This window comes from Paramisgurnus dabryanus, chromosome 16, assembly GCF_030506205.2.
Source record: "Paramisgurnus dabryanus chromosome 16, PD_genome_1.1, whole genome shotgun sequence".
NCBI lineage: Eukaryota > Metazoa > Chordata > Actinopteri > Cypriniformes > Cobitidae > Paramisgurnus > Paramisgurnus dabryanus.
The window spans coordinates 30,388,403-30,416,204 of record NC_133352.1 but is presented as its reverse complement, the minus strand read 5'-3'; the positions used below and the strand labels follow the sequence as shown (position 1 = coordinate 30,416,204).

At 38.6% G+C, this 27,802-nt stretch overlaps 1 protein-coding gene across 9 annotated transcripts; it reads left to right on the top strand.

Annotated features, from left to right (window-relative positions):
- The first annotated feature begins 385 nt into the window (after positions 1-385).
- LOC135761190 (protocadherin alpha-C2-like) lies at positions 386-26,134 on the top strand. Of its 9 annotated transcripts, none has more exons than XR_012335228.1 (3): positions 386-3,480; positions 19,706-19,741; positions 23,026-26,134. XR_012335228.1 is itself a non-coding variant. In XM_065275184.1 (3 exons), the coding sequence occupies exons 1-2, from the start codon at positions 3,557-3,559 to the stop codon at positions 19,715-19,717; spliced, it is 2,307 nt and encodes a 768-aa protein (XP_065131256.1). In that variant the 5' UTR covers positions 3,488-3,556; the 3' UTR covers positions 19,718-19,741; positions 23,026-26,134. The 9 variants fall into 9 exon arrangements, 5 of the variants coding, with proteins under 5 accessions (XP_065131256.1, XP_065131254.1, XP_065131255.1 ...); XR_012335227.1 differs by having other exon boundaries at positions 19,706-19,816; XM_065275184.1 differs by lacking the exon at positions 386-3,480 and adding an exon at positions 3,488-5,851.
- The last annotated feature ends 1,668 nt before the right edge of the window (positions 26,135-27,802 follow it).

Genomic DNA, 27,802 nt, shown 5'->3' with positions numbered 1-27,802 from the left:
GCATCTAATTGTAAAGTTTTTCTTTTCTTTATATTTTCTATTTTGATGGGTATGGCATTTTTTCTGGATGTGTGTAGTCACCTAAACGATGAGTTCACATAAGAATTATAGTAGACATAATTCACTATATTTTCTCTTTTGAAGTAGGCCTATTAGGTATTCTGTATGTTTCAAAGATTTTTATAATGTTTTATTTACGTCTCTAATGTATGGGTTAATATGTCTTTACTGTACATCTGCTTTGCAACACTGCAAACATAAAATGCGCCATAGGAAATTATTTTTTAATATTTCACTTTTTGTAATGCGCGTTCACACTAAACTCGCTAAGCGTCGCTGTGCTCTAACGAAATGCTTTTGGTTATACGAATCCAACCCTATATCACGAGAATCAGTGACGCCATGACAGAATTTCAGGAAAAGATATCACACAAAGACGCACGCAGCTTTGTAGAGTCTGTTACTCATTCCGCTGCCTGTTAAGGATCACGAGTGATACAACGATCTTAAACGTTACAGAATGGAGAGATACAGAAAATCAGAGTTATGGAGGTATGTATGGATACTTATGTTCTCCGTTGTTCTGGACACAGTGCTCGCTGTAACGCATTATTCCATCCCAGAGGAAATGGAGGAAGGATCTATTGTCGCAAATTTAGCGTCAGATTTGGGATTGGACGTAAAAACACTGAGTAAACGAAAAATGAGGCTCGATATCATATCTAACAAAAAATATCTCGATGTCAACAAAGAGACGGGTGAGCTCTACATATTAGAAAAGATGGATAGAGAAAATCTCTGTACAAGTAAAACAGCCACAACATGTTTTATCAAAATGGAGGTGATACTCGAGAGTCCTGTTCGAATATTTAACATTGAAATTGAAATTGTGGATATAAATGATAATGCACCGCAGTTTCGGAGGGAGAAAATTAATCTGGATATATCAGAATCCACTGCCGCAGGAGAGAGATTCTCGCTCAGTAATGCGGTAGACCCTGATATTGGCTCGAATTCTATTAAAACTTATTACTTGAGTGAGAGTGAACATTTTGACATTGAAATACAAACAGGGAGAGACGGTTCAAAATTTGCTGATTTGATATTAAAAAAGCCACTAGACAGAGAAGAGCAAGATTCACATAATCTGATTCTCACTGCTGTGGATGGAGGAGTCCCCGCGCGCTCCGGAACAGCTAGCATTATTGTGCGCGTACTGGACACGAATGACAACGCCCCTCAATTCGATAAAGACAGTTATACTATAAATCTCACAGAAAACTCGCTGCTTGGAAGCCTCGTGGTAAAATTAAATGCAACAGATAAAGACGAAGGCTCAAATTCAGATATAATTTACTCTTACAGTCTCTACACATCTGAGAAAACACAGCAGACATTCAGTCTGAATCCTGACAATGGAGAAATCAGAGTGAAAGAAATTATAAATTACGAGGATTTCAGGATATACGACATGGAAATTATAGCAACAGATAAAGGGGTCAATAGTCTCTCTGGAAAGTGCAAGGTAAAGATTTTAGTCACAGATATGAATGACAATCATCCTGAAATTTCTATAAAATCATTGTCTAGTCCAGTAAAGGAGGATATACCTGTGAATACAGTAATTGCAGTTGTTAGTGTGAGTGATAAAGATTCAGATGAAAATGGAGAGGTAGATATTCATATTTCTGATAATTTACCGTTTGCTCTTAAAGAATCATCTGATAATTATTATGAGTTAATAGTTTCAGAACCGTTAGACCGAGAAAAAAACTCAGAATATGACATCACTATTACTGTGACTGACAGGGGCAACCCACCGTTATCTGCTAATGAAACTATAACTTTAGAGCTACTGGATGTTAACGACAATGTTCCTCAGTTCCCCCAGTCGTTCTACACGATACCGGTTATTGAAAATAACGCACCTGGAGCTTTACTGAGCTCTTTAACTGCCTTAGACCCAGATCTCCATGAAAATCAATATCTAGTTTATTTTATAATAGAAAAGGAAATTGTCAACACCTCCATGTCCATGCTGTTCTCCATCAATCCAGAGAACGGTAATCTTTACGCGCTAAAGACGTTTGATTATGAGATAGAGAAGGAGTTTCTATTCCACATCGAGGCCCGAGATTCCGGTGTCCCTCCTCTCAGCAGTAATGTGACCGTTCACATTATTATCATGGATCAGAACGACAACACGCCTGTCATAGTGTCTCCATGGCGCGCGCACGGTTCTGTGGTTGAAGAAAAGATCCCGAGGTCCACCGATAAAGGAACTCTGATATCCAAAGTCATTGCGATAGACTCTGATTCAGTGCACAACTCACGAATCACGTACCAGTTTCTCCAGAACACTGACGCTACGTTATTCAGCTTGGATCAGTACAACGGAGAGATTCGCACCACGAGAATGTTCAGCTACAGAGACTCTCGTCACCAGCGGCTGGTGGTGATTGCCAAGGACAACGGAGAGCCCGCGCTCTCTGCTACAGTTACCATCAAACTGTCTACGGTGGAGATTGCCCTTAAAACCTATGCTGACATGACTGAGGTGCCTTTGGAATATGACATCTTCTCAGATTTAAACCTGTATCTGGTGATCGGACTGGGCTCGGTATCATTCCTGTTACTCATCACCATATTGGTCACCATCGTTCTCAAGTGTCAGAAACCGAAGCCCAGTAAAGCGGCTCCTTCCTGCAGGAACAGTGTTATCAGTGAGAGGAACTCGACCATCGCAGACTCCACTCTGGTCTCCAATGATGCCTACTGGTACAGTTTATTTCTAGCGGAGACGAGGAAAGGAAAACTGGTGGTCAGACAGCCTGTGCCAAAGGGCGCGAGATACATCGTTTCCAGTATACCGAGGAGCACCGGAATGACTGAGACCAGCGACTCTGCTGCATCTACTCTACAGGTATAAAAACCCACGCCAATATATCACCTGAATTTTAGATTTACTTAAATAATATTGTTTTTCCAGATTTTCAGAGCAAAATTTGTTCGTCAAAGTGCTATATTGTACAAATAACAAGGGTTTGCTCTGCTGACATTATTTTTACTCTCATGACATGTCTTTCTTGTCGCAGTACCTACATTTGAAGAGGGTTGTTTTTCAATTTTTTTTTTCAATTTTGATAGATACGTAATTTTTTCCTGTCTGGAAGTAATAACAAAATCAATGACTTAACAGAAAAATTACATTAAACAAGTTCTTTTGAATGATAAAGTATTTCGCTTCGTGGTATGCGCGGTCACACTGGACACACTGAGTGTCGCTGTTCTCTCACAAAAATGCTTTTGGTCAAATTAATCAATGACGCCATGACAGATTTTAAGGGGAAGATACCGCACAAAGACGCACAGAAGAGCAGGAGCTTTGTCGTGCTCATTGTTAGTTTCGCTGTCCGTTTTAAGATCACAAGTGATACAACGATCCAGAATGGAGAGATACAGAAAGTCATATTTTTGGAGGTATGTATTAATATTTATTTTCTTCGTTGTTTTGGAAACAACGCGCGCTGTTACACATTATTCCATCCCAGAAGAAATGGAGGAAGGATCTATTGTCGCAAATTTAGCTTCAGATTTGGGACTGGACGTAAAAACCCTCAGCAAACGAAAAATGAAACTTGATCTTAGATCTAACAAAAAATATCTCGATGTCAACAAAGAGACGGGTGAGCTCTACATATTGGAAAAGATTGATAGAGAAAATCTCTGTACAACTAAAACAGCAACAACATGTTTTATCAGACTGGAAATGACACTCGAGAATCCTGTGCGATTATTTAACATTGAAATTGAAATTGTTGATATAAATGATAATTCTCCAGATTTTTGGAGGGATACTTTCAATCTGGATATATCAGAATCCACTGGAGCCGGAGAGAGATTCTCGCTCAGTAATGCGGTAGACCCTGACATTGGCTCGAATTCTATTAAAACCTATTACTTAAGTAAGAGTGAACATTTTGACATTGAAATACAAACAGGGAGAGACGGTTCAAAATTAGCGGATTTAATTCTAAAAAAGCCATTGGACAGAGAAGAGCAAGATTCATATAAACTATTCCTCACTGCTGTTGACGGAGGAGTCCCTGCGCGCTCTGGCACAGCCAGCATTATTGTGCGCGTACTGGACACGAATGACAACGCCCCTCAATTCGATAAAGACAGTTATACTATAAATCTCACAGAAAACTCGCCGATTGGAAGTCTGGTGGTAAAATTAAACGCAACAGATAAAGACGAGGGCTCAAATTCAGATATAATTTACTCTTATAGTCTCTACACATCTGAGAAAACACAGCAGACATTCAGTCTGAATCCTGACAATGGAGAAATCAGAGTGAAAGAAATAATCAATTACGAGGATTTTAGGATATATGACATGGAAATCATAGCAACAGATAAAGGAGTCAATAGTCTCTCTGGAAAGTGCAAAGTAAAGATTTTAGTCACAGATATGAATGACAATCATCCTGAAATTTCTATAAAGTCATTGTCTAGTCCAGTGAAAGAGGATATACCTGTAAATACAGTAATTGCAGTTGTTAGTGTGAGTGATAAAGACTCATATAAAAATGGACAGGTAGATATTCATATTTCTGATAATTTACCGTTTGCTCTGAAAGAATCATCTGATAATTATTATGAGTTAATAGTTTCAGAACCGTTAGACCGAGAAAAAAGCGCAGAATATGACATCACTATTACTGTGACTGACAGGGGCAACCCACCGTTATCTGATAATGAAACTATAACATTAGAGCTACTGGATGTTAACGACAATGTTCCTCAGTTCCCCCAATCGTTCTACACGATACCGGTTATTGAAAATAACGCACCTGGAGCTTTACTGAGCTCTTTAACTGCCATAGACCCAGATATCCATGAAAATCAATATTTAGTTTATTTTATAATAGAGAAGGAAATAGTGAACACCTCCATGTCCATGCTGTTCTCCATCAATCCAGAGAACGGTAATCTTTACGCGCTAAAGACGTTTGATTATGAAATAGAGAAAGAGTTTCTATTCCATATCGAGGCCCGAGATTCCGGTGTCCCTGCGCTCAGCAGTAACGTGACCGTTCACATTATTATCATGGATCAGAACGACAACACGCCCGTTATAGTTTCTCCATGGCGCGCGCACGGTTCTGTGGTTGAGGAAAAGATCCCGAGGTCCACTGATAAAGGAACTCTGATATCCAAAGTCATTGCGATAGACTCTGATTCAGTGCACAACTCACGAATCACGTACCAGTTTCTCCAGAACACTGACGCTACGTTATTCAGCTTGGATCAGTACAACGGAGAGATTCGCACCACGAGAATGTTCAGCTACAGAGACTCGCGTCACCAGCGGCTAGTGGTGATCGCCAAGGACAACGGAGAGCCCGCGCTCTCTGCTACAGTCACCATCAAACTGTCTACTGTGGAGACCGCCCTTAAAACCTATGCTGACATGACTGAAGTGCCTCTGGAATATGACATCTTCTCAGATTTAAACCTGTATCTGGTGATCGGACTGGGCTCGGTATCATTTCTGTTACTCATCACCATTTTGGTCACCATCGTTCTCAAGTGTCAGAAACCGAAGCCCAGTAAAGCGGCTCCTTCCTGCAGGAACAGTGTTATCAGTGAGAGGAACTCGACCATCGCAGACTCCACTCTGGTCTCCAACGATGCCTATTGGTACAGTTTATTTCTAGCGGAGACGAGGAAAGGAAAACTGGTGGTTAGACAGCCTGTGCCAAAGGGCGCGAGATACATCGTATCCAGTATACCGAGGAGCACCGGAATGACTGAGACCAGCGACTCTGCTGCATCTACTCTACAGGTAACATAAATGTATGCAAATATCACTTAATTTTATGTAAATCATCATAATATAATTTTATAGATTTTTAAAAAAGAGTTCCTCGTCAAAGTGCTGATTTGTATAAATTACAAGGATTTCCACAATTACATATTCCTATGATATTTCCTTATTTTTGTTCCGGAACCTAAATTTAAAGATGTTTTTTTCCTTTTCTTCCAGTTTTCTGTTTTGACACTTGAAATATATTTTTCTGGATGCGATATTTTACCAAGATATGCGACTTAACTTAAAAATTACAGTAGACACAATTTGATTGTACTTTTTCTTTTGATTGATGGAATATTTCCCTTCTTGTTGTGCGCAGTCACACTAAACTCACTGAGTGTCGCTGTTCTCTAACAAAATGCTTTGGTCAAATGAATCAGTGACGCCATGACAGATTTTCAGGGAAAGATATCCCACAAAGACACACACAAGAGAAGGAGCTTTGTCGAGTCAGTTATTCGTTTCACTGTCAGTTATAGGATCACAAGTAATACAACGATCTAACACGTTAAAGAATGGAGAGATGCAGAAAGTCACAGTTATGGAGGTATGTATGGATACTTGTTTTCTTCGTTGTTTTGGAAACAGCGCGCGCTGTTACGCATTATTCTATTCCAGAGGAAATGGAGGAAGGATCCATTGTTGCAAATTTAGCTTCAGATTTGGGACTGGACGTGAAAACAATGAGCAGACGAAAAATGAGACTTGATGTAAGATCTAACAAAAAACATCTCGATGTCAACAAAGAGACGGGAGAACTGTTTATATTAGAAAAGATGGATAGGGAAAATCTTTGTATATCTAAGACAACATGTTTTATGAAAATGGAAATGACACTTGAGAATCCTGTGCGCATATTTAACATCGAAATTGAAATTGTAGATATAAATGATAATGCACCCCAGTTTTGGAGGGATACCATCCATCTGGATATATCAGAATCCACTGCAGCCGGAGAGAGGTTCTCGCTTAGTAATGCGGTAGACCCTGATATTGGCTCGAATTCTATTAAAACCTACTACTTGAGTAAGAGTGAACATTTTGATATTGAAATACAAACAGGGAGAGATGGTTCTAAATTTGCAGACTTGATACTGAAAAAATCATTAGATCGCGAAGAACAAGCCATTCATAATCTGATACTCACTGCTGTGGATGGAGGAGTCCCCGCGCGCTCTGGCATAGCTAGCATTATTGTGCGCGTACTGGACACGAATGACAACGCCCCTCAATTCGATAAAGACAGTTATACTATAAATCTAACAGAAAACTCACCGATTGGAAGCCTCGTCGTTAAATTAAATGCAACAGATAAAGACGAGGGCTCAAATTCAGATATAAATTACTCTTACAGTCTCTACACATCTGAGAAAACACAGCAGACATTCAGTCTGAATCCTGACAATGGAGAAATCAGAGTGAAAGAAATTATAAATTACGAGGATTTCAGGATATACGACATGGAAATTATAGCAACAGATAAAGGAGTCAATAGTCTCTCTGGAAAGTGTAAAATTAAAATTTTAGTGACAGATATAAATGACAATCATCCTGAAATTTCTATAAAGTCATTGTCTAGTCCAGTGAAAGAAGATATACCTGTAAATACAATAATTGCAGTTGTTAGTGTGAGTGATAAAGATTCAGATGAAAATGGACAGGTAGATATTCATATTTCTGATAATTTACCTTTTGCTCTGAAAGAATCATCTGATAATTATTATGAGTTAATAGTTTCAGAACCATTAGACCGAGAAAAAAGCGCAGAATATGACATCACTATTACTGTGACTGACAGGGGCAACCCACCGTTATCTGATAATGAAACTATAACTTTAGAGCTACTGGATGTTAACGACAATGTTCCTCAGTTTCCTCAGTCGTTCTACACGATACCGGTTATGGAGAATAACGCACCTGGAGCTTTACTGAGCTCTTTAACTGCTATAGACCCAGATCTCCATGAAAATCAATATCTAGTTTATTTTATAATAGAGAAGGAAATAGTGAACACATCCATGTCCATGTTGTTCTCCATTAATCCAGAGAACGGCAATCTTTACGCGCTAAAGACGTTTGATTATGAGATAGAGAAGGAGTTTCTTTTCCACATTGAGGCCAGAGACTCTGGTGTCCCTCCGCTCAGCAGTAACGTGACCGTTCACATTATTATCAAGGATCAGAACGACAACACGCCAGTTATAGTGTCTCCATGGCGCGCGCATGGCTCTGTGGTTGAGGAAAAGATCCCGAGGTCCACCGATAAAGGAACTCTGATATCCAAAGTCATTGCGATAGACTCTGATTCAGTGCACAACTCACGAATCACGTACCAGTTTCTCCAGAACACTGACGCTACGTTATTCAGCTTGGATCAGTACAACGGAGAGATTCGGACCATGAGAATGTTCAGCTACAGAGATTCGCGTCACCAGCGGCTGGTGGTGATCGCCAAAGACAACGGAGAGCCCGCGCTCTCCGCTACAGTCACCATCAAACTGTCTACGGTGGAAACCGCACTTAAAACATATGCTGACATGACTGAAGTCCCTCTGGAATATGACATCTTTTCAGATTTAAACCTGTATCTGGTGATCGGACTGGGCTCGGTATCATTTCTGTTACTCATCACCATTTTGGTCACCATCGTTCTCAAGTGTCAGAAACCGAAGCCCAGTAAAGCGGCTCCTTCCTGCAGGAACAGTGTTATCAGTGAGAGGAACTCGACCATCGCAGACTCCACTCTGGTCTCCAACGATGCCTATTGGTACAGTTTATTTCTAGCGGAGACGAGGAAAGGAAAGCTGGTGGTTAGACAGCCTGTGCCAAAGGGCTCGAGATACATCGTATCCAGTATACCGAGGAGCACCGGAATGACTGAGACCAGTGACTCTGCTGCTTCTACTCTGCAGGTAAGACATGCCTACAATAAACAAAATTATGCAGATAATGGTTATATATTATTTTTTTATTTTAACTTAGTCCAATGCATATTTTTTAGATGGAACTTTGAACGATCTTACATACTTCTTGCTTCATAACAAGATCCTTTTTGCATTTCTTCAAAGCATTTAAAAAAAATGTAATAAGTCATTTGGCTACATGATATCAACACAGTTGAATTATTCTTGCATTCAGTCAGGACATTTTTAATGTCTAAATAACCTGTGATATATTTTGTTTTATGATTTTAAATTGTTAACTGAAAATGTATTTCCACTTCACACCACAAATTATTCATAAGCATTTAAAAACTATTTTTTTAAATTTATTTAGACAAATTCATATCCTTTTCAACGTGCTTGTCTTTTAATAAAATACTGTACGCAGTGTTTCTGCACTCATCAATCCTGTGCGCAAAGAGTCGCTGTCCACCAAGAAAACGCACATTCACATATCCTATCCCACTTTCATTGTCGCCATTACAGTTTCCGAATCTGACGACAGCATTGCAGTTTTCTTTCAAGCGGGACTGTCCGATCTTATACACAATTGTCTGTTTGGGATTTGCATTTATTCAGGATCTATTTCTTAATGTGAACATATTTTGGACCTTTCCCGTGACTGCATTTGCAAGGTAGCCTACTCAAAACAATGGAGAAAAAAGATCTGCTTTGGATAAGGTATGTCTCGGCCTTCATATTTCTTGCGGCTTTCTTTCAGACAGTATTTGCTGTTACGCACTACACTATTCCTGAGGAAATGGACGAAGGATCCGTGGTTGCAAATTTGGTGTCTGATTTAGGCCTGGATTTAAAAAGTCTTAGTAAACGTAAAATGCGTTTGGATGTCGTCGCCAATAAAAAATATCTTGAAATAAACAAAGACACAGGGGAACTGTACATTTTGGAAAAAATCGATAGAGAGAATCTATGCACATCAAAATCAACGTGTGTACTTAAAGTGGACGCAACTTTAGAGAATCCGATTCGAATGTTTAATATTGAACTAGAAATAATAGATATAAATGATAATGCACCAAGTTTCCGACGGGATACGATGCACTTAGACATATCAGAGGCAACTGCTGTAGGGGAGAGGTTTTCTCTCACTAACGCTGTAGACCCCGACACGGGTTCAAACTCCTTGAAAACGTACTATTTAGGTGAAAACGACCATTTTTCTATTGAGATCCAGACAGGACGAGATGGATCTAAATTTGCTGATTTGATTCTTAAAAAGGCTTTAGACAGAGAACAACAAAATTCACATAATCTGATACTCACTGCTGTGGATGGAGGAGTCCCCGCGCGCTCCGGCACAGCTAGCATTATTGTGCGCGTACTGGACACGAATGACAACGCCCCTCAATTCGATAAAGACAGTTATACTATAAATTTAACTGAAAACTCGCCGATTGGAAGCCTCGTTGTAAAATTAAATGCATCAGATAAAGACGAGGGCTCAAATTCAGAGATAACATACTCTTATAGTCTTTACACATCGGAGAAAACACAGCAGACATTCAGTCTGAATCCTGACAATGGAGAAATCAGAGTGAAAGAAATGATAAATTACGAGGATTTCAGGATATACGACATGGAAATTATAGCAACAGATAAAGGGGTCAATAGTCTCTCTGGAAAGTGTAAAGTAAAGATTTTAGTCACAGATATGAATGACAATCATCCTGAAATTTCTATAAAGTCATTGTCTAGTCCAGTGAAAGAAGATATACCTGTAAATACAGTAATTGCAGTTGTTAGTGTGAGTGATAAAGACTCAGATGAAAATGGAGAGGTAGATATTCATATTTCTGATCATTTACCTTTTGCTCTGAAAGAATCATCTGATAATTATTATGAGTTAATAGTTTCAGAACCGTTAGACCGAGAAAAAAGCGCAGAATATGACATCACTATTACTGTGACTGACAGGGGCAACCCACCGTTATCTGATAATGAAACTATAACTTTAGAGCTACTGGATGTTAACGACAATGTTCCTCAGTTTCCTCAGTCGTTCTACACGATACCGGTTATGGAGAATAACGCACCTGGAGCTTTACTGAGCTCTTTAACTGCCTTAGACCCAGATCTCCATGAAAATCAATATCTAGTTTATTTTATAATAGAGAAGGAAATAGTGAACACATCCATGTCAATGCTGTTCTCCATCAATCCAGAGAACGGTAATCTTTACGCGCTTAAGACGTTTGATTATGAGATAGAAAAGGAGTTTCTTTTCCACATTGAGGCCCGAGACTCTGGTGTCCCTCCTCTCAGCAGTAACGTGACCGTTCACATTATTATCATGGATCAGAACGACAACACGCCCGTTATAGTGTCTCCATGGCGCGCGCACGGCTCTGTGGTTGAGGAAAAGATCCCGAGGTCCACTGATAAAGGAACTCTGATAGCCAAAGTCATAGCGATAGATTCTGATTCAGTGCACAACTCACGAATCACGTACCAGTTTCTCCAGAACACTGACGTTACGTTATTCAGCTTGGATCAGTACAACGGAGAGATTCGGACCATGAGAATGTTCAGCTACAGAGATTCGCGTCACCAGCGGCTGGTGGTGATCGCCAAGGACAACGGAGAGCCCGCGCTCTCTGCTACAGTTACCATCAAACTGTCTACGGTGGAGATTGCCCTTAAATCCTATGCTGACATGACTGAGGTGCCTTTGGAATATGACATATTTTCAGATTTAAACCTGTATCTGGTAATCGGACTGGGCTCGGTATCATTTCTGTTACTCATCACCATACTGGTCACCATCGTTCTCAAGTGTCAGAAACCGAAGCCCAGCAAAGCGGCTCCTTCCTGCAGGAACAGTGTTATCAGTGAGAGGAACTCGACCATCGCAGACTCCACTTTGGTCTCTAACGATGCCTACTGGTACAGTTTATTTCTAGCGGAGACGAGGAAAGGAAAACTGGTTGTTAGACAGCCTGTACCAAAGGGCGGGAGATACATCGTTTCCAGTATACCGAGGAGCACCGGAATGACTGAGACCAGTGACTCTGCTGCATCTACTTTACAGGTAAGGCATGCAGCACAATTATAAAAAAGCAGTTTATGCTTATTTAGATTTCCTTTTGACTAAGTAAGAGGCATTTTTTCAGATGGAACTTTGGACGATCTTACATACAAGTCACTTCTTGTGTCACTTAAAATTTACAAAAGAGATAACAAGATAATTTTTGCCTTTCTTTAAAGCAGTGTTTTTACTTCTGTAGTCATTTGGATAAATGTCTGCAATTTAATTCTTCTCGCATTTAGTCAGAAGATTTTTTTCTTGTCTTAATAAGCTGTGATATATAACTTGCTTGGCTCCGTGAATATAAAGTATAGTCGATTATCGGTTTTTCATTTCATACCATGACATTTTTAGAAGATTTTTTTTTTAGATTTGTTAAGTCGTTTTGAAATTCCTTTTTTTCAACGTCCTTGTCTTTTAATACAATGATTATTCTTTTTTACGCATTGCTTCTGCACTCATCAGTCCTGTGCGCAAAGAGTCGCTGTCCACCAAGAAAACGCACTAACATATCCTATCCCACTTTCATTGTCGCCATTACAGTTTCCGAATCTGACGACAGCATTGCGGTTTTTCTTTCAAGCGGAGCTGTCCGATCTTATACACAATTATCTGTTTTGGTTTTGCATTTATATCTCTTCATGATCGATTTCTTTATTTGAACATATTTTGGACCCTTCATATGACTGCATTTGCAAGGTACTCAAAACAATGGAGCAAAAAGATCTGCTTTGGATAAGGTATGTCGCGGCCTTCATATTTTTTGCGGCTTTCTTTCAGACAGTATTTGCTGTTACGCACTACACTATTCCTGAGGAAATGGACGAAGGATCCGTGGTTGCAAATTTGGTGTCTGATCTGGGGCTGGATTTGAAAAGTCTCAGTAAACGTAAAATGCGTTTAGATGTCGTTGCCAACAAGAAATATCTTGAAATTAACAAAGACACAGGGGAACTGTACATTTTGGAAAAACTCGATAGAGAGAATTTATGCACATCAAAATCAGCCACAACATGTGTACTTAAAGTGGACGCAACTTTAGAGAATCCGATTCGAATGTTTAATATTGAACTAGAAATAATTGATATAAATGATAATGCACCAAGTTTCCGACGGGATACGATGCACTTAGACATATCAGAGGCAACTGCTGTAGGGGAGAGGTTTTCTCTCACTAACGCTGTAGACCCCGACACGGGTTCAAACTCCGTGAAGACGTACTATTTAGGTGAAAGCGACAATTTTTCTATTGAGATCCAGACAGGGCGAGATGGATCTAAATTTGCTGACTTGATACTTAAAAAGGCTTTAGACAGAGAACAACAAGATTCACATAATCTGATACTCACTGCTGTGGATGGAGGAGTCCCTGCGCGCTCCGGCACAGCTAGCATTATTGTGCGCGTACTGGACACGAATGACAACGCCCCTCAATTCGATAAAGACAGTTATACTATAAATTTAACAGAAAACTCGCCGATTGGAAGCCTCGTTGTAAAATTAAATGCAACAGATAAAGACGAAGGCTCAAATTCAGATATCGTTTACTCTTATAGTCTTTACACATCGGAGAAAACACAGCAAACATTCAGTCTGAATCCTGACAATGGAGAAATCAGAGTGAAAGAAATGATAAATTACGAGGATTTCAGGATTTATGACATGGAAATTATAGCAACAGATAAAGGAGTCAATAGTCTCTCTGGAAAGTGTAAAATAAAGATTTTAGTCACAGATATGAATGACAATCATCCTGAAATTTCTATAAAGTCATTGTCTAGTCCAGTGAAAGAGGATATACATGTAAATACAGTAATTGCTGTTGTTAGTGTGAGTGATAAAGATTCAGATGAAAATGGACAGGTAGATATCCATATTTCTGATCATTTACCTTTTGCTCTGAAAGAATCATCTGATAATTATTATGAGTTAATAGTTTCAGAACCGTTAGACCGAGAAAAAAGCGCAGAATATGACATCACTATTACTGTGACTGACAGGGGCAACCCACCGTTATCTGCTAATGAAACTATAACTTTAGAGCTACTGGATGTTAACGACAATGTTCCTCAGTTCCCTCAGTCGTTCTACACGATACCGGTTATGGAGAATAACGCACCTGGTGCTTTTCTGAGCTCTTTAACTGCCTTAGACCCAGATCTCCATGAAAATCAATATCTAGTTTATTTTATAATAGAGAAGGAAATAGTGAACACGTCCATGTCCATGCTGTTCTCCATTAATCCAGAGAACGGTAATCTTTATGCGCTAAAGACGTTTGATTATGAGATAGAAAAGGAGTTTATTTTCCACATCGAGGCCCGAGACTCTGGTGTTCCTCCGCTCAGTAGTAACGTGACTGTTCACATTATTATCATGGATCAGAATGACAACACGCCCGTTATAGTGTCTCCATGGCGCGCGCACGGCTCTGTCGTTGAGGAAAAGATCCCGAGGTCCACTGATAAAGGAACTCTGATAGCCAAAGTCATTGCGATAGACACTGATTCAGTGCATAACTCACGAATCACGTACCAGTTTCTCCAGAACACTGACGCTACGTTATTCAGCTTGGATCAGTACAACGGAGAGATTCGAACCATGAGAATGTTCAGCTACAGAGATTCGCGTCACCAGCGGCTGGTGGTGATCGCCAAGGACAACGGAGAGCCCGCGCTCTCTGCTACAGTTACCATCAAACTGTCTACGGTGGAGATTGCCCTTAAATCCTATGCTGACATGACTGAGGTCCCTTTGGAATATGACATATTTTCAGATTTAAACCTGTATCTGGTGATCGGACTGGGCTCGGTATCATTTCTGTTACTCATCACCATACTGGTCACCATCGTTCTCAAGTGTCAGAAACCGAAGCCCAGCAAAGCGGCTCCTTCCTGCAGGAACAGTGTTATCAGTGAGAGGAACTCGACCATCGCAGACTCCACTCTGGTCTCCAACGATGCCTACTGGTACAGTTTATTTCTAGCGGAGACGAGGAAAGGAAAGCTGGTGGTTAGACAGCCTGTACCAAAGGGCGGGAGATACATCGTTTCCAGTATACCGAGGAGCACCGGAATGACTGAGACCAGTGACTCTGCTGCATCTACTTTACAGGTAAGGCATGCAGCACAATTATAAAAAAAGCAGTTTATGCTTATTTTTCCTTTTGACTAAGTCAAAGGCATTTTTTCAGATGGAAGTTTGGACGATCTTACATACAAGTAACTGCTTGTGTCACTCAAAATTTACAAAAAAAGATAACAAGTTCACGAGTTTACACGTACATGAAATCGTAATTTGGGTAATTCATATATATTAATTTATGCGTATTTGGCGTGCTGTCCGGGGAGGACTCCGAGCTCGGAATATGGCCCGAACCCAGAGAACTCCCCCCCCCCCTTTAATCACTGTTAGAAGAGCCTAGGCTAGAGTGAGGTGAGGGGGTGGTGGAGGGATGCTGTTGAACTTGTCGCGGGATAGAGGTGAGAGACGGCTTTATATACCGGTCTTCTCGTCAGTGATTGGTTGATTCCCTGAACGTGCGCCTCCCGAACTTTGTTAAAATAAAACTTCATATAATTTTTGCCTTTCTTTAAAGCAGTGTTTTTACTTCTGTAGTCATTTGGATAAATGTGTGCAATTTAATTCTTCTCGCATTTAGTCAGAAGAACTTTTTCTTGTCTTAATAAGATGTGATATATTTCGTAACCTGCTTGGCTCCGTGAATATAAAGTATAGTCGATTGTCGGTTTTTCATTTCATACCATGACATTTTTAGAAGATTTAATTTTTTTTTAGATTTGTTTAGACGTTTTGAAATTCCTTTTTTTCAACGTCCTTGTCTTTTAATACAATTATTATTCTTTTTTACGCATTGCTTCTGCACTCATCAGTCCTGTGCGCAAAGAGTCGCTGTCCACCAAGAAAACGCACATTCACATATCACATCCCACTTTCATTGTCGCCATTACAGTTTCCGAATCTGACGACAGCATTGCAGTTTTTCTTTCAAGCCGGACTGTCCGATCTTTTGCACAATTGTCTGTTTGTTTTTTTCATTTATATCTCTTCATGATCGATTTCTTTATTTGAACATTTTTGGGACCTTTCCTGTGACTGCATTTGCAAGGTACTGAAAACAATGGAGCAAAAAGATCTGGTTTGGATAAGGTACGTCTCGGCCTTCATATTTTTTGCGGCTTTCTTTCAAACAATATTTGCTGTTACGCACTACACTATTCCTGAGGAAATGGACGAAGGATCTGTGGTTGCAAATTTGGTGTCTGATTTAGGGCTGGATTTGAGAAGTCTAAGTAAACGAAAAATGCGTTTAGATGTCGTCGCTAATAAGAAATATCTTGACGTTAACAAAGACACTGGGGAGTTATACATTTCTGAGAGAATCGATAGAGAGCATTTGTGCCCAATCAAATCAGTCACAACATGTCTGCTTAAAGTGGACGCAACTTTAGAGAATCCGATTCGAATGTTTAACATTGAATTAGAAATAATAGATATAAATGATAATGCACCAAGTTTTCGAAGGGATACGATGCACTTAGACATATCAGAGGCAACTGCTGTAGGGGAGAGGTTTTCTCTCACTAATGCTGTAGACCCCGACACGGGTTCAAACTCCGTGAAGACGTACTATTTAGGTGAAAACGACCATTTTTCAATTGAGATTCAGACAGGACGAGATGGATCTAAATTTGCTGACTTGATACTTAAAAAGGCTTTAGACAGAGAAGAACAAGATTCACATAATCTGATACTCACTGCTGTGGATGGAGGAGTCCCCGCGCGCTCCGGCACAGCTAGCATTATTGTGCGCGTACTGGACACGAATGACAACGCCCCTCTATTCGATAAAGACAGTTATACTATAAATTTAACTGAAAACTCGCCGCTTGGAAGCCTCGTTGTAAAATTAAATGCAACAGATAAAGACGAGGGCTCAAATTCAGACATAACATACTCTTATAGTCTTTACACATCGGAGAAAACACAGCAAACATTCAGTCTGAATCCTGACAATGGAGAAATCAGAGTGAAAGAAATGATAAATTACGAGGATTTCAGGATTTATGACATGGAAATTATAGCAACAGATAAAGGGGTCAATAGTCTCTCTGGAAAATGTAAAGTAAAGATTTTAGTCACAGATATGAATGACAATCATCCTGAAATTTCTATAAAGTCATTGTCTAGTCCAGTGAAAGAGGATATACCTGTAAATACAGTAATTGCTGTTGTTAGTGTGAGTGATAAAGATTCAGATGAAAATGGACAGGTAGATATTCATATTTCTGAACATTTACCTTTTGCTCTTAAAGAATCATCTGATAATTATTATGAGTTAATAGTTTCAGAACCGTTAGACCGAGAAAAAAACGCAGAATATGACATCACTATTACTGTGACTGACAGGGGCAACCCACCGTTATCTGATAATGAAACTATAACTTTAGAGCTACTGGATGTTAACGACAATGTTCCTCAGTTCCCTCAGTCGTTCTACACGATACCGGTTATGGAGAATAACGCACCTGGAGCTTTACTGAGCTCTTTAACTGCTATAGACCCAGATCTCCATGAAAATCAATATTTAGTTTATTTTATAATAGAGAAGGAAATAGTGAACACGTCCATGTCCATGCTGTTCTCCATTAATCCAGAGAACGGCAATCTTTACGCGCTAAAGACGTTTGATTATGAGATAGAGAAGGAGTTTCTTTTCCACATTGAGGCCAGAGACTCTGGTGTCCCTCCGCTCAGCAGTAACGTGACCGTTCACATTATTATCATGGATCAGAACGACAACACACCCGTTATAGTGTCTCCATGGCGCGCGCACGGCTCTGTCGTTGAGGAAAAAATCCCGAGGTCCACCGATAAAGGAACTCTGATATCCAAAGTCATTGCGATAGACTCTGATTCAGTGCACAACTCACGAATCACGTACCAGTTTCTCCAGAACACTGACGCTACGTTATTCAGCTTGGATCAGTACAACGGAGAGATTCGCACCACGAGAATGTTCAGCTACAGAGACTCGCGTCACCAGCGGCTGGTGGTGATCGCCAAAGACAACGGAGAGCCCGCGCTCTCCGCTACAGTCACCATCAAACTGTCTACGGTGGAGATCGCACTTAAAACCTATGCTGACATGACTGAGGTCCCTTTGGAATATGACATCTTCTCAGATTTAAACCTGTATCTGGTGATCGGACTGGGCTCCGTATCATTTCTGTTACTCATCACCATACTTGTCACCATTGTTCTCAAGTGTCAGAAACCGAAGCCCAGTAAAGCGGCTCCTTCCTGCAGGAACAGTGTTATCAGTGAGAGGAACTCGACCATCGCAGACTCCACTTTGGTCTCCAATGATGCCTACTGGTACAGTTTATTTCTAGCGGAGACGAGGAAAGGAAAGCTGGTGGTTAGACAGCCTGTGCCAAAGGGCGCGAGATACATCGTTTCCAGTATACCGAGGAGCACCGGAATGACTGAGACCAGCGACTCTGCTGCATCTACTCTACAGGTAGGGTCAGTATGTAACATGTTCACCAGGTAAAGTAGACCGACGACGAAGTCAAACAACACTTACTTTCGCAGTTGGTGCTTTGCTGCAGCAGTTTTTGGCACATTGTGTCCTCTAAGTTCTGTTGGTATACTTTTGTATCTTTTTTGAACTTTCTGATAGACACCCCAACTGTTTCTTCATTTTTGTTCAACTAAGCTTTCTATACTATCAGTGTAACCTGTTGTTCGTCTTTTCTCAGTTCTCATGTGGCTGAAACAGCAGTTACAATGAGAGAGATTTGTGTTTTAATAGCCTGAGTTTTGAAAATGATGTCCCTCTTTTTTGTAATAACACCACTTTTAAAAAATAAGTTTATTGATACAGATTATTTTAACACTTAAAACACTTCTATACATGTCTTAATATCTCTGCATTACATAACATCAACACATTTTTCTTTTTAAATATAGGTAACACAAGTAAACATTAACAAGATTTAATTTTTTAATCAATAGATGAATGTTTTAGAAACTGGCAAAAACGCATATTCATAGGTTGTGAGTATTATGTGATATCACTTTATTTTAAGTTTTGCATGAAAAAAGATTTTTCTTAAAGTGATAACTTCTAAAATACTTTTCAGATGTGATGTTTTTACAGATGGCTCCCTACTGTGTTGTTAAATCAGGGGTGGGCTTTCCTGGTCGTGGAGGGCCACTGTCCTGCAAAGTTTACCAGGACCAGGAAAGTCCACCCCTGTGCTAAATGATTAAAATCTTCTCTGTAATGTTTTATTAATATTTTCTCATTGAAAGGTCACATAAAGGACAGGTAAGACATTGAAAGACAATGAGAGAGAGACAACTTTGAGACATTTTCTGTATTATTTTCAAAAAAAATAGTTTAAATGCGTTTCTTAATCCTAATCTGGTATAATTTCTTATTCCTCTGCTTTCCAGTGACAATGTAGTTTCTGATTTGTCATGCCTATACATTTCTCATGTTTTTATATTATTCTTTGTTTCGCAGGTTCCTCGTGCACGTGATTATTAATGGTTGAGGACAATATCATGATACATGTCATATCATCTCTTTTGTGGTTTGATTATTAACTACAAATCTTTTTTAAATCTTGACAAAGCAAAACTGACCAGGACGGAGCAGTGAGGTGTTCTTTATGAGATAGGATTAACATAGACTGATTTAAATCTTGTATTGTTGACCGTAAAATGTTAAATCAGGTTGTGAGAGATGATTATGTCCTAACCTAAACATTAAACTGTATGTCTTTTGTTTTTGTTTCTGTTCTAAAGTACTCAAAATGAACGAGGTCCCTTCTCACGCTGGAGGTATGCAGACTTGACTATTCTCTCGATTTCTGGAGCGCCTGACCCAAGCGCCCTTTGACCTTTACTGAAATATACGTAATTCTGTGTTTCTCTTTGTGGTTGGTGTTTGTTGTAGTTGTAGGAGGAGCCAAGGATCCAATTTATACAACTAAATCCGAATCGGTTTCATTCCCGAATGCCTTTTAAACAGTCAGTTTACATACACATAAATGACTTGAAACCATCATTGCTCAGTTTAACAATGCTGTGCTATGTTATTTTCTGAGTCTTATAGCAGTACAGGCTCATTTAAAGTTTGTAGTAAGACTGTCATTAATGTGGTTTCTTCACTACAATTGCTTCACAAACCCTGCATAGGCACTTGTGACCAGCAGAAACAAGACAATAACTATGTCTGTGGTTTGATTGACAGCAGCTGGGGGTTCAAATATTGCTCATAGTAATTTGCCAAGATCAATTATTGATTAATATTTAAATGCCCTCATGTCATTTAAAAAAATATGACTTTCTTTAGTCTGTAAATCACAAAAAGGGAAATAATACAAATATTTATTTTGCCCCTTTTCATAAAGTAAAAGTGAATGTGAACTAATGTAACCTCAAAATGAAGTTTCAGAAAGATCAATTTAAGTTAGTCAACAGAGTACAGAAACTGTATCCAGAGACTTAGAATGACCGAAGTGCAGTTCAATCAATAGTCAAAGTCTTTATTCCGACAGAGAGTCGTTTATGCAGCTAAAAGAGGAACTCAAACTCATAAACCGAAAGATAGATAACGAAACCAAACTGGTCATAACTAATTTCTTAAGACGACCTCTGAGAAACAGGAAAGTGAAACTTAATATCTAAAGGTCGGGATACACTGCAGGATTTTTGCAATCCTATAAGATCATTACCTTATCACACTGTGCAACATCATTTAAACTTGTATACTACAAGCATGTAGACTGATGACACCTATTGAGTCAGCGGTTGCGAAGGGGGCGACACATGTTAGCACAACGTCATCAGCATGTGGTAGTATTAAACAAATACCGGTACGCAGGTCAAACAGAATATGCGTTGATCATGCTGAATTTCTGAAACTGTCAGAAAACTATCATTGGCTATCTAAAGTCAACAGACCGGGAAAACGGCCATCTTTGAACCTCTTTCACTGTAACACATAAGATCACCATTTAAGAGCCACAATCACAGAAATCACAATAATTGTTTCATTATGTACTCTTTTATCTGGGACAGCCCAAAATCTTGCAGTGTATCCCAGGGTTTAGAGAAAGCTATTTGTATACTGTCATGAGGTGTTAGTGCCTGATCACGAGATAGATAGTTAGATGGCGGTACAATGGGTCACATAAGTTAACAAGAGACCAGGGTAGGTTTGCACCAGTCATTCGTAAGTTCTTATACTGGGACGTAAAGTACAAACTAGAGGCTTTGTAACTAATAACTAGTTTATAACTAACTCTTTACTTTAATCGGTTGCACAATTTGTTCTTAAGGCAGAATGTAGTTAGTAGGTTGTAAGCTCTCTGTAAAGTAATGCGTTGTTGCATAGAATGACGTATATTTTTTTAACCCAATCACAAGCCTTCTAAAAGGTAAACGGGAAATAGTCTGAACAGCACGTAACTTCAAACTCATTCTTGATTGGCCTAAACTGAAAGTTAAAAAAGACGTTAAAGCTACACAGAAAAAAAAAACAGAACTCCGACCGTTATTCATGGACAGAGGCTTCCGTAAATATTTAGTCACAATGTATTGTTACGTTTAAACTAAGTTTAATGATGCAACGCAAAAACATTTAGTAGTGCTGAAGTTGTAACTTAGTGCTCATTTATGTCGTAACTAGGCTACGTTGTAACTTACGCACAGCTGGTGCAACCGGCCCCTGCAGGTCACAGTGACCCGACTAGAAATATACTAAGTAGACAATCAACAATAATGAAAAAAAAAAAAAACTTACAATATGATTTCAGTCAATACAATACAATCAATACGATTCAGCTGCTTATGATTATTCATTGTAATTATTACCATTAGTATGAATATAACAATTGTAAGTGAAATCATTTTAAGTCAGAGTAAGTAAAACATTTAATCTTAGTACTATATCCCAAATCTTAGATCATCCTCAACACCACAGCTCTGAATAATTTCGCATTTGCTTTAATTTTGAGCAAATACGATTTTAGGTCTGTGATGGTGGGGAGATTTGAGTTTGTTCCTTACTGTCAGAAAAATGGTACAAAGTTGTTCCTTTTTCTGTCGCTGGGGTGGTACCCTAAAAGGTACCTTTTTGTACCTTTATGGGTATAAAACACATTGAAATGTTGTACCTTATGGGGTACAATATTATACTTTAAGAACCTATTGTGTACCTTAAGGAACAATTTTGTACCAGTTAAATTGTAGGGGTACAAAACAGTTAACTGTACCTTTAAGGGTACAAAATAGATCCATAAGGAACAGTAATGTAATCCAAATGGTACAACATTGCATTATGTTTATATACCTGTAAAGGTACAAAATGGTACCTTGGGGTACCACCCAGCAACAAAAAAGGTACAGTTTTGTACTTTTGTTTCTGACAGTGCTTAGTTAAGGCTGTAACATGGTTTAAGAAAACCTATAGTACTGTCATATTACTGATAATACCCCTGTTGTGCTGTAATGTTGAAATGTCAATAGCATTCATTTACATTTATGCTTTGGAAAAGATTCTGCCAAGCATTTCCATTTGTGTTATATAATCAAAAGAAAGTCTAGTTTAAAAATGTTTGAGGGTGAGTAAATTGGTGAACCACTAAATTAAAAACAGAAACAATTTAGTAAAATTGGCTCATTTGCATGATGTGGGCTCTGATGATAGATGTACTGACTGTTTATCTCCTCAGCCTGTTTGTTAGACAGTCTGTCTACTTGTTTGAGTTTGTGTGTTTGAATAGTTGGTGAATTGACTTTTGGGTTTCCAATTCATATCACGTTTAATTTGTCCTTTCAAATGATTGCAGTAATGGCAAACAACTTAAAACTTTGTTGCACTTTCACTACTTGTTGCACTTTCATCATGTTACCCCGTCCAATATCTGAGCATGGTTGTCATTGATCAACCCACCCCCTGCCACCTGTCAATCAAACTAAGGTCTCACCTTCTGTTTTGCCTGAAGCCTTTTATTTGAGTGACAGGCCTCGGTTGCATGAGACGTGTTCAGATTCTTCTGGCCTATTACAAAGAGAAAAATGTTGTGTCAGTGTCTCATTGTCTCAATTCTCATTGGCAGGCTTCTACTACCACCAGTAGCAGTTCCACCTGAGTACCCGCCAACCTCCTATCGACCTGCCTACCTGCTCCATCCTACAGAGATGAAACGGACCCAAGATGACACCTGCATCTTCACCTCAATGTTTGGAAGAATTGTCTTCACCTTGAATTCTCTTCTTCATTAATCACACGGCCAGAAGAATGACATTAAGATAAGAGATCATCTATACCTGCCTGGTCGAGATTGGATTTGGACTGGGCCTGTAAGCACACATACACATTCACACACAAAAATGGTTAAATACAGAATATACCATGGAAAATTATAATTACTATAAACAAACCCATACCCAAAATATAAGACTTTTTGCATAATACATACATGCTTGTGTGTGCATGATCTTGAAATCGTCTTCACATTCAGTGACACTTAAAGAGACGTGGAACATTGAACTGGAGTTGAGTTAAAAGGACTAACTTAAATGAAAAGAACAAGCACAGAGTGGACAATGACAGTTTGACAAAGTGATTTTGGGCTTTGAAAGCTTTTTTCCTATACCAGATATTCAAAGCATTTCTTACGTGTGTTTTTTTTATTTCATGAAGACTTTTAAAATAACGCAAGTATTATCCAGTATTTATATGTGTATACATATAGTAGATCACAGCAGTCAGTCTCTTGTTTAAACTCTGCTCTTGTCTGTAGTGTTGTATTATGTCTGTTTCAGTATTTCTTTATTTTGTTAAAAATCAGGTTTTAATATAAGCCCGGATCTAGCATAGAATGAGAATAGAGTTGGAAATGATTTATAAATATGATTTACCTTGATTATCACATAATGGCCTGGTTTCTCAGACAAGGTTTAGCTAAAGCCAGGACTAGGCCTTAGTTAAATTAAGATCTTTAAGCATATTTTATAAACATGCCTTAGAAAAAGATGTTAGTGGTGTGAATCTTAAGACAAATCAATGTCAGTAGCATACTTTAAGATCTGTCAGTGCTAGTTATTTTCTGTTGAGACACCTTAGTCTAGGACTAGCCTTAAGCCTTGTCTGTGAATCCGGGGGCAAGGATTTAGTAGAGGCTGTAAAAAAGTGATATCATAGTGAATGTAAAATGATGAGTGACTATTTTCCCTCTCAGATCTAAACTGATCCTTTGAGATAAACAAGTATTTCTTCTTTTTTATTAATAATTTTCTCATTTTTGACTTACAGAAAACAACACAACTCAGTGCTGTTTCAATAAACAAGACAAACAGATAAGTCAGCCAAGGTCAAAAAAACTCAGTCTAAGAGATTTTTCAGCCTCCACTAAAACTGAAAAAGCCAAAAACAATATTTTTTAAGATGTGCTTGCCAGGTCTGTCTTTTAAGTGATTTGTTTCTCTAAGGGGCAGTTTCCTGGACAGGGTTTAGATTATTCCAGGACGAGGCTTTAGTTATATCAGGACATTTAAGAAGTTTACTGAAGTTTAAGAAGAATACTGATGCATTTGGGACAAATAATGATATATGATAAGATATGTAAGTGCAAAATGTGTTTAAGGTTTAAACATGCATCTTAGTCTGGGACTAGGATAAGACCTGTCTGGGAAACCAGCCCATTATCTTGGTTCAGTACAGTATCTCTTTAAAAAAAGGCCTGCAGTTATTTTTAACTGGAATCCCAATCGAGGAATCCATGTGAGAGGTTTAACATGATTTAATTCTGATGTGTGTAATGTAGTCACTCTCTGATGGTGAATGATTTTGCTTTATACCATTAGAATAGTTGCAAGAGCTTTTATTTTAAATTGTTTTATCTGATATTATGGATGTGATAGTTTAATTAAGGTAATGCTTTACCAAAATGACAGTAAATCAAAAAAGCAAAAGTAAATTGCATTCTGCATTGAAACATTTTCTTCGGCCTGGTGTTAACAGTGTTACTGATTTTAAGTCAAACTGCTGCTTTGAATAAATTATATCTTTATTTGCTGGCTACTACAGTGGTGCAATATGTAGATGTTAATGTTTTATTTCAGTGAACAATATGATGTTGTTTTTTACTGCCTTTTTAAAATGTCACTTATAGAAAATGAATAATCATCACGGCTTTCTGATCGTTTGACTTCTTTTCCAGGACAGCAACTATCAGCAGGTCATAACGTCTTAAGGTTGTCTAGATACCTTTTGTGTTTGTTTAGGCTAAAGTGCTGACTGGCTATTCACTGTTTAAAGAAAGTAAATGCTGCGACCTTTCAATATTAAAGCTGTTTTAGAGCAGTTGCTAAAACAGCAGCAGTGTTGTAAAATTACTATTTCAGGAGAGATGGATTGGTGCTGAAATACAAATGTAATGTGGGAGAGGGGAGAGCCAACTGCTCAATGTCAGAAGTAGGTCACTGTCACTGCTAGAATTAATTTACCAAAAGCCTCATTTTGGGATGGGCTGTATGTACTATTTAGTGGTTGTTTATAAAGCATGACATGTCATTGCTGTAGACTTGTCATGTGGTTCTATTGCTCTCTGTCCAGTAAACCTTTATCCAATTTTTATTGACTATGATCTGCAGATGTGTTTTATTATTGTTCTCTGTAGCTACTTTGTGTTCTTAAGAAGCTATCCTGCACATTTAACCTGATTGGGAAAAACTCACCAAGTCATCTTTGATTATGATTTTCTGCTGATATTTGTACCGCATTAATAATGGATTAAAACCTCAAGTGTGTAATTTCTTCATGTGATGTTTCATTTGCAACATGTAAACAACAACCAGTATGTGGATTGTGCAAATATGCATTGGAGTAAACATTTATAAACAAGTTGTTTATATAGTACATTCTTTGTTTTAAAATGAGAATATAATGATTGTATATTGATCATCATGTCTAGGAATTATCCTGTAATTATCAATGAGACTAAATTGCATGATTTTCAGCTGTGTCTGTAAGAGCTTGGGTGGGTTAGGGGTAACCATGAGGTTATCACTGCATATGGTGTGATGCAGTAAACATAATCAGAATGCTGTGTTAATTTCCTATTTTTTTGTTAAAACTTAAACCCTATTCAGACACTTAAATCATGAATTTGTTTCGGTCTTCTGTAAATTTTGAAAAAAACAAATAAAGCATTGAATACTGTCCTGGCTGTGTTACTGCATTTTATGAAGAAATGTGGATCAGGGAAAAATGAAAGCTTTTGTTTGCCACTTGACCCAGTTTTCCCCTTTTTCCTGCAGTACAGCACAGAGATCACATCAGTAATCTAAACAGCTGCAGCACACACACACTGAGGTTTCCTAGCTACCCTGTCAGCATTTTAGCATGAAAGTCCTCACACATTACTGCTGACACATTCTTAGCCAGTCTCTTATAAACCACAGCCTGTTCAAGATCACAACAGCTCTGCCCTACTGAAGAAATCAGGCTCAGCCACAGGAACCATGCTGACTGCTGGTTACTAAGCAACGGGAGCCTGTCTCTTAGAGACCAAATGAAAGAGGTGAGGGGGTGTTGAAGAAAGAATCACTATTTAAATAATATATTACAAAAAATTATCAATCAGACTAGCTTACAGAGCTTTCTTTCGTTACTGGTGAGTGTCCCTAGATTTTGCCCCTTTTCCTCTAGAGACCACGGGTTTAAAAGGCACAGACAGTGATCCGCCTTTCTAAAGGTCCGTTGCTATGGTAACAGGCTGCAGGCTGGGAGGGGGAGCGTGATGCAGCCTGTAATTTGATGCAGAGACAAAGAAAGCTACTGCATCCGGCCAGCTTATATGAATGTATGTGTAACACTGTACAATAATTTTAGAATGCAGACATTACTATGTGACTGCATCTGTCAAAATAATAGGAAATAAGCAATTCTGGTACGGATAACAATGCTAATGTATATTAAAGATTTTGTGATGTGCATTTATGCCTACATGTTTTATTGCTTAGAACACACTGAACATTTTTGTTGCAGCATAATATTAATATTATAATAATTATAATCAATATTATAATAATATTTGGGGCACATGAGACACTTCACTCTGCCCTCTGGTGTCCATTTAGTTCATTTCAGGGCTTCACAGATCAGGAAAGATCTGAAATCCATGCACAAAGGAGGATGTGGTGGGGGGAAGAAAGAGTGACGGGCGGGGCCAAATTCGTCACGTGATCTGTGTAACTGAACCACACTGTGTCGCTGTTCACCATATTATCAGACACTAGCACACAATGGGGGGAGTTATCCAAAAATAAAAAAATCTGTAATTTACTCACACTCATGTTGTTTTAAACCTCTATGAGTTTCTTTATTCTGATGAACATAAAAATATATATTTTGATAAATGATTGCTGGTACCTACTGAGTGCCATAGTAATTGTTTTTCCTACTATAGAAGTCAATGGGTACAGTCTACTGTGTTTTTAGCATCATTTATTGAAATATATTATTTTGTGTTTAACAAAATAAAGAAACTGCTTTATAACAATAAGAGTATAAGTAAATAATGACAGAATTTTCATTTTTGTGTGAACTATACATTTAAAGACCAGGCTTCCATGCACTGACTGGCGAGATCTGCAGGTTGCAGGCGGGAGCGTGTAAAGACATGGCTGTCTAGTCGGTCACTTGCTGCTCGCTTTAGTGACAGCCTAGATTACATGTAATATTTGTCAAATAAGCAAACGTTTTCATTGAAATGTAATGTAACCAAACTTTATATTAAATATGTTATGTGCTGCTATATTATTAACTATATTATTAAAATACCAATAAAATTAGTAGATTGTTTTCAGTAGTAGGTTCCTTAGTTTTAA

Bases quoted from the DNA above. Each gene is read 5' to 3' on its own strand.
- LOC135761190 (XM_065275180.2), top strand. From the start codon at position 16,008: ATGGAGCAAAAAGATCTGGTTTGGATAAGGTACGTCTCGGCCTTCATA. The intron at 18,411-23,025 runs GTAGGGTCAGTA...TCTCATTGGCAG, and splicing joins CTGCTGCATCTACTCTACAG to GCTTCTACTACCACCAGTAG.